At 38.3% G+C, this 14,433-nt stretch overlaps 1 protein-coding gene across 3 annotated transcripts in view; it reads left to right on the top strand.

Moving 5' to 3' along the window:
* Positions 1-14,433, top strand: part of ARHGAP26 (Rho GTPase activating protein 26) — a 514,410-nt gene that overhangs the window by 480,583 nt on the left and 19,394 nt on the right. For 2 of the 3 annotated variants that reach the window (XM_051978634.1, XM_051978632.1), the window contains 2 exons: positions 7,322-7,432; positions 14,047-14,138. In XM_051978634.1, the coding sequence (XP_051834594.1) occupies positions 7,322-7,432; positions 14,047-14,138 (203 nt within the window). The remainder of the gene's footprint in view (positions 1-7,321; positions 7,433-14,046; positions 14,139-14,433) is intronic. The other variant, XM_051978633.1, reaches the window with a different exon arrangement.

Here is a 14,433-nt window from a genome sequence, read left to right on the forward strand (position 1 = left end):
TAACACAAGAATATTCTGCACCTATCAGAAAATGCAGGAGGTAATAGAATAATGTGTTCTGAAGAGCAATGGATGACCCTATAAATCTCAGCATAAATGAAAAAAAAAAAAAAAAAGATGGACTTTCAATAATAAAGTAGCATTTTAAAACATTTTTTAGAAGGGGAGAGAAAAAAACTCCAGCGTTGAAGGGATCATTTGCTTCTTGAATACTCCACACAACATAATGCAAAAAGGGTCAATGAAGGCAGCAGCCAGACGCGGCAACAGCAGCAGAATAACAATAAAGAGACTAGTAGGAGTTTTGGTTTTTTTTTTTTCCTAACTATACACAAGGAGATGAAGACAAAAAGTCAGGTGGAAGTGGTGATGGAGAGGTGGGCTTAGGGCATTATGTACAGAATTTGGAAACACCCTTCCTATGGGTGAATCCTACGGGTGAAGATTACATAATAAAATAGGAAGGTGTATGAAAGTGGGGAGAGGGGAACAGAGAGATAGAGAGGAATGTCTGGTATGTATCTGGACAATTCAAAAGTTGGCAATGAGGGGAAGTGACCCCTGGGGTCTTTCAAAAAGATAAGAGCCTCAAAAGGAGAGAGTGAGGAGGAAAGGGGAAGGACTTTAAAAAAAAATATATGGGGATAAAAGGGAAAGCCTTGCTTTGGTGGTTGGAGGGAGTTTCACTAGTTCATCTGGTCAAGGGCATTGTGACCATTGTGCTGGGGGTAGTCTGGAGGATTTGATCCTTGAAAAGACTACTCATTGTATCTTGGGAGTGTAGAAATTAAATTCCTAGGAGCAAAATGGAATCTGGAGTAAAGAGAGAGGTAGGAATGCTTGTAGAAATTTTTGTAACAAAAGATATAAATATTTTATTTTCTAAAAGAAAAGGTAGGGGGGGTATCTGGTGATAGAAGACCTTGATTGCCCCATAAAGGAATTTAAACTTTATTCAGTAGATGGTAGGGAGCCGCTGAAAATTTTTGATCAGAGAATTGATATTAAAAATCTTTAACACCATAAAGGAATACTTTTTAAAAAATATTTTAATTAAGATGACCCTGCTGGAGCAGGATTTTAGAAAGTCTTTACAGATCTTTCCCATTCTTCCTTCCATCTACTCTGTTTCTCCTATATCCGTGTGCTTTGCTAAGGATAGAGGTATAGCTGCAGTCAGAGAAGAGTACAGCAAATGGGAAAAACAACAAGGTGGACAGAGCTAGTTAAGTATTTTATGACTTTCCCACATAATAGATTCTCACAAGATCATTGAATCTTCTCTTAGTTAATCTCTTCTTTATCTTCTCTGCCCCTCTTCAATTAGGCAGTCTCTTGATTTTTCCTGAAGACATCATATCTCTTGGCTCCCTCTCCAAAGCTGATTTCTCTTTCTTTTATGACATGTTTTGTACAAGAGCAGTAGTAAACTTCCTTCCCAGTACCACTTTCAGATACTTACTTAGCCACAATCACTTAATCTCACCTCCATTAAAATTCATTCCATCTTGTCCAGATCCTAGTTGTGATCATCCATTGCCCTCTGGGTTACTCCCCTCCATAAGAAGGGTCTTAATTTTTTTTGTCTGCAAACATGGGGTAATTTTGATGGCCTCTGAGATAACTTTCAGTTCCAGATCTCTGATCCTAGGAGCTGGGAAGCTCTTTTTATGGGGATATGATAGTTTAGTTTGACAGTCTGAGAAGCCTTTATGTTTAATGCCAAACTCAAGCAAAAAATAATCTTTCCATCTTTTAGTTTAACTTTTGTTGTTTGGCCTTGAAGTGGGTGTGGCTGGCAGAAACCCAAAGTTATGTACTGTTGAGCTCATTCTAGGATAATTTGAACAGAGAATGATTTTTCCCTCACACTCTGGAATGAACCCAGGGGTCATCTGTCTCATCCCCAGTACCTCCCAGCAGAATTGTTGATAATGTTCATTAACTTTCATGCCTTTCTAAACATCTATCTTTAATGATTCCATGCTTGAAAACCTGGTTTTTCTATATTTAACTCTTTATTTTTCATTACCCTTTGTTGTCCTAAGTAAGAAGAAAAGCTTAAAACTAGATGTTATGGGAAGGTATCAAAATTAAAAAGATTAAGCCTTGATCATCTAAGTTTTATTGTTGTTTTAAAATTATTCTGCAGTCATGTATTTCTGTAGGGAAAAAAGGTTGCTAAGCTAAAGAATGTAAAAAGACCCGTCTATAAACGAAAACAAAAGAAAAAAAATCTGTAACTTTGATAATGCATCTCCCCAAAGCATCTCTGTATGCAAATACATTGCTCAGAAAGGACCAGAAGCCAGGGGAGTTTGCTGTTATTTCTAAGGTCTATTTTAAAGAAAACCTCCCCCCAAAAAAATCTTAATGCCCAGTAGGTCCCATTTATGACCACTAAACGGGGGAGGGAGAAGGTGGCAGGTAGGTTAGCTATGGACTCTGGGCAGGAGCATCTATAAGGACATCTAGTTGATTTTGATATGAGCTTGATTCCCTGTGCCAGCCACAGTTCAGTTGTTGTTGCCAGGGCTTCCCTACTGTATTATTATCAAGTTGGGAAAGGGTGTTTGAGAAGGCTGGGAAAATTAGTTCTCTCTCAGGATCAGGGCCAAAAGCAACTATCTGGTCCAAAAGGAAAAGTATGAACCATGCAATATAAATGAGAGGATAAGATGATCAGTCCTCGAAGTGATGAATATTTCTTAAGTACATACTATGTGCTTTTTCCTGGCAGAACAGTGACCTCCTCTTTCTCTCCCTCATCCTCCTCCCTCCCCCCAAAAAAAAATCTTCACCCCTAAAGATCAGATTCTGTACCTCTATAGAGACACTGTGTACACAATATACAGCAATTTGTACAGGGAGTCAATACTAACAAGTTAGAGTAAGAAGCAACCTCTATGCTGAGCCTTGAAGAAAACAGAATTCTGAGAGGCAGAAGGGAATTCCTTTCATGTGTCCTTTTCTTGAAGGCATGAAAATGAAAATAAGTTATGGAATTGAAGGAACAGCTAGCTAGTGGACCAGTTTTATTGAAATATAAAAGGCATGAAGTAGAGTAGTGTGTAACAAGTTTGGACTGTAAGTAGTACCTTGTTAAATAGTACTTAATCTCTAACCTCTTTATGGGTATATTTCCTTATAATTTCTAAGGAAATATACCCATAAAGAGGTTAGAGATTACCTCTTGTCATGTGGTATAAGTGTGTCATATGGTATAAGTGATTTGTCTCAGTTAGTAGTTTGTTTGAATTCTGAGGGGAGGTAGAATGGAGTTGCAAGGAATAGTTTTTTGAAGGAAGAGGTTAAGAGAAAATGACTTTGGTGTTAAAAAAAAAAAAGATAAAACTTTTTAAAAAGAAGGATAAGGTTGAGTTTAGCTTGACATTGTAGACATAAATAAAGGTTAAATATCAGGCTAAATAGTTCAGATTTTATCCATTTAAAAAAAAGATAGCTTTTTATTTTTCAAAATACATGCAAAGATAGTTTTCAATATTCACTCTTGTAAAACTCCATGTTCCAAATTTTTCTCCTTTCCTCCCTCCCCTCTTCCCTAGACAGAAAGTAATTCAATATCTAAATAAATAAATAAAGAATGTAAAAAGACCCGTCTATAAACGAAAACAAAAGAAAAAAAATCTGGTTAAATATGTGCAATTCTTCTAAACATTTCTTTATTTATCTTGCTTCACAAGAAAAATCAGGTCAAAAAAAAAAAAAAAAGAAAGAAAGAAAGAAAATGAGGAAAAAAAAAAAAACAAGCAAGTAAGCAAACAACAAAAAAAGTGAAAATACTATGTTGTGATCTATAGTCAGCCCTCTCTCTGGATGTAGATGGCTCTCTCCATCACAAGTCTATTGGAATTGACCTGAATCACCTCATTGTTGAAAAGAGCCATATCCATCAGAGTTGATCATTACATAATCTTGTTGCTGTGTACAATGTTCTTTTGGTTCTACTCACTTTGCTTAGCATCAGTTCATGTAAGTCTCTCCATGCCTTTTTGAAATCAGCCTGCTGACATTTCTTATAGAACAATAATATTTCATAACATTCATATACTATAACTTATTCAGCCATTCCCCAACTGATGGGCATCCACTCAGTTTCCAGTTTCTAGCCACTACAAAAAGGGCTGCCACAAATATTTTTGCACATGTGGGTCCTTTTCCCTTTTTTAATGATCTCAGTAGGTTAGTAGAATACTGTTAGATCAAAGGGTATAACAGTTTGATAGCCTTTTACAGATTTTATCGAGGCAATTGAGAGCCACTTTATATGTTAGGCACTTATTCTTTGTTTTTAAAGGATCTGGTTTTTCTTTCACATTATTGAAATGTTCGTTTTGGTGAACTGATTTCTCCTTACCTCCCAATCCCCCCTTTTTTCTTCTTTATTTATTGCAGGGTCTGATTCTCTGGAGAGGTGAGGGAAGGAATAGATTTTGAAATGAAATAATATTAAAAAATCAGTAATTTTTTAAAAAAAATTTGTTAGTAATGAGTAAAGCATAAGAGTGACAATAGATACCCCTCATTTGGCAATTACATATTGCCCTTTATTATATTTAAAATATATCTTGCAGGCATTATGATTATCTTTTTATATATACTATATATTATCTGTCCAGTTTACATTCTAAGCTCATTTAAGCTAGAGACAAGGGGTTATGTTCTTTTCCATTCCCCAGGATGTTTGGCATTCTGGTGCTCAAAAATGTTTCTTAACCCAGTAATTTAAAAAGGTAAGTGAGCAGCATTTGAAATCGCTCTTTTCTTCCCCCAAGCAATTTATACAGAAAGCCAAATCACTAGGGGGATTGAATAGAGAATCTTCATTGTTGTTGGTAATTTTCATATGGATTGGAATCTCTAGACATTGAGTCTTGGGGAATCTCTATGCCAGAATTGCCTTGTTTCCTATTTATTTTTCCTCTTACAAATTAGGTGGGTACCTTCCAAACAAAACAGAGAAATAAACACTTGCCTCCTGTTCAAGAAGGCACCAGAGTTATGACATCATCAATTTTAAAAAGTAGTCTTGGCAAAGGGTACAGATTAGTTGACTTTCTGATGTGGGCAGAGGTCAGATCTTAGACTTTCAGTTTATCCAAAAATCAATTACATTTCCATAGTTTGTTTCATTCAACATCCCCATGAGGGGAATCTGATTCTGCTTCATCATTTTCATGCTATGAATATGAACCAGTTGGGCTTAGCTGTGGCCCAGGAGTAATATGCCTGGGTGCCCAGATGGTCACAAATCCTCCTTTAGATGGTACATTCAACCCAGTGAAACAATCACCTAAGCCACAAACAACAGCCATCCATTGGTTCTTTATGGGTTTCATCATTTTCTTAGTATCTTCTGCCTTATGGAAGATTCTTTTTTTTTTTTTTAATAGCTTTTTATTTACAAGTTATATGCATGGGTAATTTTTCAGCATTGACAATTGCCAAACCTTTTGTTCCAATTTTTCCTCTCCTTCCTCCCACCCCCTCCTCCCAGATGGCAGGTTGACCAATACATGTCAAATATGTTAAAGTACATGTTAAATACAGTATATGTATACATATCCATACAGTTATTTTGCTGCACAAGAAGAGTCGGACTTTGAAATAAGGTAAAAATAGCCTGAGAAGGAAATCAAAAATGCAGGCAGACAAAAATAGAGGGATTGGAAATGCTATGTACTGGTTCATACTCATTTCCCAGAGTTCTTTCGCTGGGTGAAGCTGGTTCTCTTCATTACTGAACAAATGGAACTGATTTGGTTCATCTCATTTTTGAAGAGAGCCACATCCATCAGAATTGATCATCGTATAGTATTGTTGTTGAAATATATAATGATCTCCTGGTCCTGCTCATTTCACTCAGCATTTCTTCATTACTGAACAAATGGAACTGATTTGGTTCATCTCATTTTTGAAGAGAGCCACATCCATCAGAATTGATCATCGTATAGTATTGTTGTTGAAATATATAATGATCTCCTGGTCCTGCTCATTTCACTCAGCATTAATTCATGTAAGTCTCTCCAGGCCTTTCTGAAATCATCCTGCTGGTCATTTCTTACAGAATAATAATATTCAATAACATTCATATACCACAACTTATTCAGCCATTCTCCAATTGATGGGCATCCATTCATTTTCCAGTTTCTAGCCATTTGAAAGAGACCTGCCACAAACATTCTTGCACATACAGGTTCCTTTCCCTCCTTTAAGATCTCTTTGGGATAGAAATCCAGTAGAAACACTGCTGGATCTAAGGGTATGCACAGTTTGATCACTTCTTGAGCATAGTTCCAAATTACTCTCCAGAATGATTGGATCAGTTCACAACTCCACCAACAATGTATCAGTGACCCAGTTTTCCCACATCCTCTCCAACATTCAGCATTATCTTTTCCTGTGTTATCTTTTTAAAGAGTATTTAATATATCCTGGTTATCAATGATAATGAAAATAGGATACAGTATTATATGGATAAAAGCTCACATGAAATCCCAAACAGGAGCCAGTGTCAGTCTTCTTTCACATCAAGGGGCACTCAGTTCTTAGCAAACGTGATTAAACTCCTTACACTGCCACCATCCATCTGGAGGTTCCCACATTGTTCAAAATTCCAAGAAAGTAAAGGAGGTATGATTGATTTCTTACCCCCAGAACAGTTGATAGTTTCCCATCTCTGATTAGGATCCTATATATGAAGCATGTTGGCGGTTCATCTCTGTTTTAAATCATCTTTCTGCTTTTATACTATTCTGTGGCTCCAGTGTGCTAGGCCCATTTAGTAAAAATGTAAACAGGAAATTGCTTTCTGGCTAACATGGACTGTGGCCCAGAGAAAAGCCATTTCTGCTCAAAAGCAAATCAGGGTGAGGGGGATCGACCAAGTGGTACCAAGGGTTCATGGACATAAAGTATTGTGGAATGAGGTCAGAGGATACCATCGATTGTTATAGGTATGGAAAGGCATGAAACCATTGTGGGGAGTATTGCTTTAGCAGAAGAATGCACAACTGACTTTATTAAAGGAAGCTCCTATAATCTGGGAAGCAGTTGCTCTGCAGGGCAAAGGTATGTGTTTATCCTCCAAGGAATTACAGCAGGTATTACTTAGAAAGACCCATTAATTTAATTTGCAGATTCAGCACTGACATCTTATTCCCAGATTTCAGTGTTTTTTCTTGTCTCCCCCAGCACTTCCTTCCCTTCTTCCCACTTCTCAGTCTTGTATTAATGCCTCAAGATCCTGTTTCTCTTTCCCATGTGTGTTGTTGATAAGTGTTCTGGTTATGTTTTACAGCCCCCCGAATCCAAGCCCAACTTCACCCCTCTCACCGTCCTGGCCCATGTTCTCTGCGCCATCCAGCCCTATGCCCACCTCATCTACGTCCAGTGACTCATCCCCCATCAGGTCTGTTGCAGGGTTTGTTTGATTTCATGTTGCTACTGCTGTATATTTTCATTTGCTTTGTCCTGCTTTCACTGTTATTTTGGCTCCTACACAGGTTTGGTCCCTGCAGCCCAAACCTGGACTTGCTTACCATGAGCCCCAAAATATAAATAGGATCACAGAAGGCTTCTGGACAAATTATTGGATGTTCAAGTTTCGTTCAACCTAGTAAAGGGATGTCTGCATAGTTTTCCTAATTTTTGAGGATGACATTTTGTAGGATATGACTGCTTTGCCATAGTACTACTATGAAAGACAAAAATCCTGAGCTTGAAGAGACAATTAGCTTAAGCTAGTGGGTCATTTCTTGTGTAAATTCCCCTGTACTATTTGTGGTATAGTGTAATTTGAAGACAGGGCTCTGAAATGGAATCTCCTTAGGTAAAGTTCCCTTGCTGGTCATTAGCTATCTCTAATAGCTAATAATAATGACAGGTCCTCAGATCTTTAGTATACTATCTTTAGAACAGGTCTAACTTTGAACCACATCTTCTACTTCTTTTCATTTCTCTAGCCTTTGTTAGGATCAAGCAGTGTTTATTTTTCAATCCATACTAAGGGTTATGGGTATCGACATATAGATATATGAAAATTAAACTACACCACTACCCCAAGGAGTTTATAATCTAATCTAGAAGACATAAGTAGATTTAAGAAAGGCTTAGGGCAAATTAATGGATGATAAAAGCTTGACAAGTTATTAATGAGAAAATGGCCGTATCTGAGACTTGTTCTCAATACTTGAAAGTAGCATTATGCAAAACCAGTTCCACTTCCATAGATACCACTGGTAGAAAGCATTAGATGAATAGCTAGTAACAAAATACACTGAGTCAAGGGCTAACGTGTCCCTCCTAGTACTGTTGGTGCCCTGGATGGCTTTACTTCCCTTAAGCATCACCTGTCATACTCATGTGTAGTGCATCATGGTAAGCAGAATGATCGGTTTTCTCTCTGTAAGGATGGGATGATACATTCTTCCATCATTTTTGACTTCCAGATTTAAGTTTTATAATCCATTTCACCTGACCCCTTCAGTGAGAAGGCATTACCTACAAAATGAATTAGGCAAAGGTTACAGACCGCCCTGGCTGCCTTTGACTGGCTTTTGTGTGCCTAATGTCACACTGTTACTGATTTGCAGAGCTACAACTCATGTCTTGACTGTAACTTAGTGCTGTATATGTTGATTTTAAGAGACTTCAGCAATTTAGTCCCCAATCCTTATCTTTTGATTCCTTTTTTTTAAAATTGGGCCTAGATGAAAAACTCAAATATCGTTTTAATGAAACTATTCAAGCACATATTCCCCCCAAAAGAAAGTCATATCAAGGAATATTGTTGACTATGTTATATGTGCATTATCTCATATATATATATGTGTATATATATTTTATACATAGACATGTATATGTATATTTTATACGTAGACACACACACACACATACATTATGTTTCCATAAAATGTGTACATATCACTTTTCCTGTTATTTCATTTTATTCTCATAGTAGTTATATGAGATTAATAGACTGTCTGGCTCCCTTTCTGTCTTGCACATGGGAAGTTGAGATACACAGATGAAATGACATACCCTGAGACCACACAATTAATTAGAGCCAGGACTAGAACCCAGAACTTCTCATTCTTCTTTTAGAACTCAACATTTATTCTTCTAAATCAGGATTTCTTAACCTGGGACCCATAAATTTGTTTTGTTTTGTTTTTACATTTAATATTGAATAAATAATTAATGAATCTCAATGAAATATTTGATATTTAGTTATATTTCAGTTGAAATTATTTCTTTTAATCTTATATATTTAATTTTTATACATTTAAATGCATTTTGAGAAGGGGCCCATAAGCTTCCCCAAACTGCCTAAGGAGGCCATGACACAAAAAAAGATTGAGAATTCTACTTTAAATTGCATCACCTCAGCTCTAGGGCTAGCTGCAAATCTTAGCTTTTGAGACTAGCTTTAGCCCGTAGATCTAAATTGAGGTGTAGAAGGATAGAAGTTCTTGTGTATATATATTTGCCCTCCCCCAAAAAGATTAATAAAAGATGGTATGAAAAATAAGCTACCAGAGCCCCTTATTGCCCAAGTTGCTTCCTAGAAATAGATTATGGGCCCCAGGAAATATCCTTATCAATCCTCTATGGCCCTGGGTTATGGCATTGTCTCTTACCTTAAATGATTCCTTTTCACCTATTAAGACAATGTGAAACATATCAAATTTTGGAAGAGAGACTGGCTTACTAAAAATGGCATTGGACTTGGGAATTATCAGACCTGAGTTAAAGTGTAGCCTCTATGATTTAGTATATGAGTTTTCATAGGCTTAGTCATAATCTTGATGAGCTTCCATTTCTCATCTCTAACAGGAGATCATGGGTATTTCCCAAATTTGTTGGGTTGAAAATAATTTGTAAATCATAAGATACTATTTAAATGTAAAGTGGTAATGGAGTCTTTAGAGATTCTACTTGAGAAATTTTCCTTCCCGAGTTTCCTAAATAACCAGAAAAATCTGGTTCTTGGATTCTGATCAAGGAGCATATAGTGGGAGGTTATTCAATTTCCTAATGCCTAAGTTAGTTAACTTCCCACTGTCTATTCCTTGATCAGAATCCAGGAACCAGATTGTTCTAATGCCCAAGTTATTTAGGAGACTCTGGAAGGCAAATTTCTCATGCTAACAAAGTTACATCCATGGATATTAGCTTATATGTGTGTTTCCTCACATATCCAGTGAGATTCAGCAAGCCCTTAGCACTGGCCTAGAATCTCAGACATTTCATTCTCTTTTCTTTTCATTTTAATTGAATTTTACCCGAAGATTATTAGAGGGTTTAGAAGAATTCTGATGACATTATTCCTAACCCAACAATATATTTGCAATGGATGGTGACTTGCTCAGTAGTGACCCCTCTGGCCAACACTGGAACAGCACCCTTTGCAGAAGGCTACTCTAGAAATCCCTGTGAAGCTGCCATTTTGAAACAGCCAAGGAAGAAACCTGCTCTAGGATTAATGCTCCCAGTTTTGGTGGCTCTGCACTATTGAAAATGTCAGATATCCTGGGACAATCACCCATTCAGTGGGTCACAAATGAATAGAATCCCTTCTTGCTGTTGCAGCACATAGCCAAAAGGTGGGGACATCTGCCTATTCTTCATTTCCTTTAGGGCCAATCCCAAAAAAACCCCCAAAACCTGGAAGTTCAGATTTTTCCCCCTGGGATGACCCTTAAAAAAGAACAGTAGTAATTCTGTGAATTTCTTTAGACTTTCTAGTATAAAAATAGTCTATCTCCCTCCTCCCACCTGTTTTGGTATTTATTAATTATATAAATAGTTCTGAATAGCAAAAAGATAACCACTATTGGCAGCTTAGTAAAGAGATAACGAACCTGAGTAGAATACTTCTCCATCTTCTCCTGCCCCCAAAGAAGCTGTAGATGCCATATTCAACTCTTGCAGAATACAAAGGTTACTTGGAGACCTTGATAGAAGGAGCAAGTCCATCTATCACACAACCCTGACCCAGACCCTGGGGTGCCTGATGGGGGAAAGTGTATCATTCTGCAAGCCTTGCAAGGGCATATAGGGGAAACTCCAGTGAGTGCTTTCCTGGCCCCTTGCCATGCTTAGAGGCAAAAATTAAAAATGAACCAGCAAAATCCAAGCTAGTTCATGTCATGTCCTTGAAGCCCCAGCCTAGCTTTGAAGGGCACTGCTACAGGAACAGTGGGGATTTTAGTGTTTTAGTGCCACCCCCCACTCCTGTTGAGATGCCAGTGAAGGGAGGAGGCATGAAGGACCTAAGAAGTGCTGTGAGGTTTTGATAAATCAAGAAATCAAAACCAAAACTTTGAACGGGACCTCAGATGACTGGATTTTTCCATATGGGTAAGAACCTAGTGATCTGCTTGGGGGTAAAAAAGGGTGGGGGGAAATGGAAGTGAAGAAAAATGGCCTTCTGATCTCTGATTAGACTGGCCGATTTTAAAAGAATGAAGGAATTTTCTTGGAGAATAGCCCTTTTAAAAACCACTCAGATATTCCTTTCATCTTCATATACTTACAGTAGCATTTGGGGTAGATGAGTGGAAATTGCAGGGGATAAAGAAGGGGGAGAAGCCCTTGGGAGAGAAACTGCTTAGGGAGCTTGTCAGCTATTCTTTTTCGATACCAGGGGTGAAGGGGAAGAGAAGGGAGAAACAACCAACAGGACCTTTTTATGATCTAGTAAGAGCCTAATAAATGTTTATTTGTTACTTAATCTAACTTTGCTGTCCCCTAAAACTTCCTTGTATGCAGAGAGCACAGGATACCTGTTCTTTTACTGCCACGTATTTAAAAAAAACAAACAAACAAAAACACAACATTCATAGACTACCATCTCTTTTTCATCACTGACTTTCCCACTTGCATATCCCTAACTTAAAACCTTCCAGATTCCCAACAGCCATCCTCCTCCTCCAATCATTTTCTTTACTTGTCTCCCCTCCCTTTTTTTTTTTCCCAATTACTGCTTTAAAATTTAGTTAATAAGTAACTTCTTTGAAAGTCTGGTCTGTTAAAACGCAGTACCTCCCTTGGTATTCCCTCACTATTTCACCTTCTTTTTTTTTCCCCACTTGCTCCGTTCCTCCCCTTCCCCCAGGGCAGGGCGCCAGATTGAGAACCTGGTATTTAAGGCATTGGCCAACCTGGGAGGATTCTGTGAGCTCTCCTCTCAACTACACACTGTGCCTTGTCAGTCACATACTTTTTCTACCTTCTTGGCAGTTTCATTCTTTGCTATTTCAGCAGTTTTCACAACCGGATTGCCCAGTCTACCCTATAAAATTTGTTCTCCTCCTCCCCCCCATCACCACCACCACTACTACTACTTTTTTTTTAAAAAAGAGCCAATTTTTTTTTTTCCTGAGAATTTGTACATTTTTTCATTTAGCCCTGAGCTGTCAGGCACAGCCCTGGTCTAGATCACAGGGTATAGTTAACCCCTTGTCTCATAAATCTTTTGCTCTTTTCTAAATGATACTCAGAAGAGTTCTCTTCAAGTTGGTGCTTGTGAATTTTTTTTAAGGATTTCCCTTTCTGTGTGCCCTAAGCCTCATCCTATTTTCACTCTCTCCTGCATTGTACTTAAAAGCTAAAGAGGACTATTGTAAAACTGTGCCCTAGCAGCAGAATTGGGATAGCTATCTGCTGTGAGCATCCAATTTCTCAGTATACATTTTTTAAATAATAATTTGTAAGCCCAAGAATTTTAGATAACTTGACCTTCAAACAATCCCCCACCCTCTATTCCCCACCCTTTTCATCCAGGCTTCTTCCTTTCCCAAGGAAGAAATTAGCTTTAGTGCTTAAAAGAAATATAGCTACAGTTGCCCCTCCCCTATCTAAGTACTGTTTTTAGGGCTGCCCAAGATCAGCTGAAGTTGACTTCTACCACTGAAAACCAAAACAAGTATTACTTTGGATCCTGTGGTCACACTTTATCTACCTGTGGGCAGAAATGACAAAAGTGTCAAGATAGATAGGTAGAAAATACATCGGAGTCCTTTGCTGCTTCTGTAGTGTAGGTTTGAGATGTCCCCCATACTATCTTATTTTCTATAATCAACTCCCAGAACAGATTCTAAAAGAATCTAAAAATAATTATAAAAGATTCTAAAAGTTTTGGCAATTAATGGGCTAATTCATACATATCACTTACTCAAATGATCCCAAACAATTAATTGTCCTTCCTCTCCCAAAGAGAATCTTGGAGTTTCTCATCAGTCCTGAAGCATCATTTGGGTACCATTTTAATGTCCTACCACAGAAATGCACAAAAGGCACATAGGAATTGGTGTGTGTCTTCAACGTACTTGGCCTTGGGAGACAGTTATTGAATACACATCTTTAATCCAAGCAAAACAAAAACATGCACATGGAGGCAGTTTCCTCTGGCATCTCTTCTCCAGCAGGTCTTAAGCTCTTCCCTACCACTACCACCAAAAGATCATTTTTTTAAATAACACATGAGGAGACCCACATCCACCTGGGTGTCCTAAATGGAGACCAGGATTTTCTGGAATTTCTTCTTTCTGACTCACAAAACATTCCCCAGTTTCAACAATAACCTTTCCCAATGATACTCTGCAGTGGAGCCTGTTGAAGCTTTCCGCTCCCAAGACCACCCTCACATGCTCTCATTCTGAAGTTCTTCTAGGGCCAGACCCATTTAACACTCTTTAATATTCTCAAGGTAGGCCTCAGTGTGACATAGGGTGGTGGCCATAGTGGAAGAAGGGCATCTCTGAAAGGGTGGCCTTTGTCTGAATATTTCTCATTTTTCTTCTCTGAGCCATACAATTTTTCTGTCTCATGTCCTGACACCTGGTAGTTTTCTCATGTTTTCCAAAGAGAAAGGGACAAGAAAGAAGTAGGGAGCTTACTGAGCAGAAGACAGAGCAAAGGGGTAATCCCAGGTTTATAAAGGGGTTGAGTTTTGTTTGTCTCACGTTGGGGTTTTGTTTTGTACGTGTAGATGCACTAAATACACTCCTGTTTTCACAGCACACCATTGCGAAAAGCTAAAGCGTTGTATGCCTGCAAGGCTGAACATGACTCAGAGCTCTCGTTCACAGCAGGCACTGTCTTCGATAATGGTGAGTGCTTCATTCCTTCACAGGAATAAAGCGGCGTGGCGGGCAACCCTTCACACCCTTTTAGAGGCCCCACACGGATGGTCAGAGATAGATAAAAAAAAGTGTTGGAGTCCCACTTACTTTCTCACTACATGAGATAACATTTGTGGGCAGGGTGATTAGGTGTGGAGAAGTGCTGAGTCAAAAAAACCCCAATATCAGCTAGTGGATGGGGCCATCCTTCCTCCCTCCCTATTTCTGAAAGCATGGAGACAAGAGGCTGGAAACAATCAGGGGAGTGTTTAGAAGCAGGGGC

This window comes from Antechinus flavipes, chromosome 2 (assembly GCF_016432865.1).
Source record: "Antechinus flavipes isolate AdamAnt ecotype Samford, QLD, Australia chromosome 2, AdamAnt_v2, whole genome shotgun sequence".
NCBI lineage: Eukaryota > Metazoa > Chordata > Mammalia > Dasyuromorphia > Dasyuridae > Antechinus > Antechinus flavipes.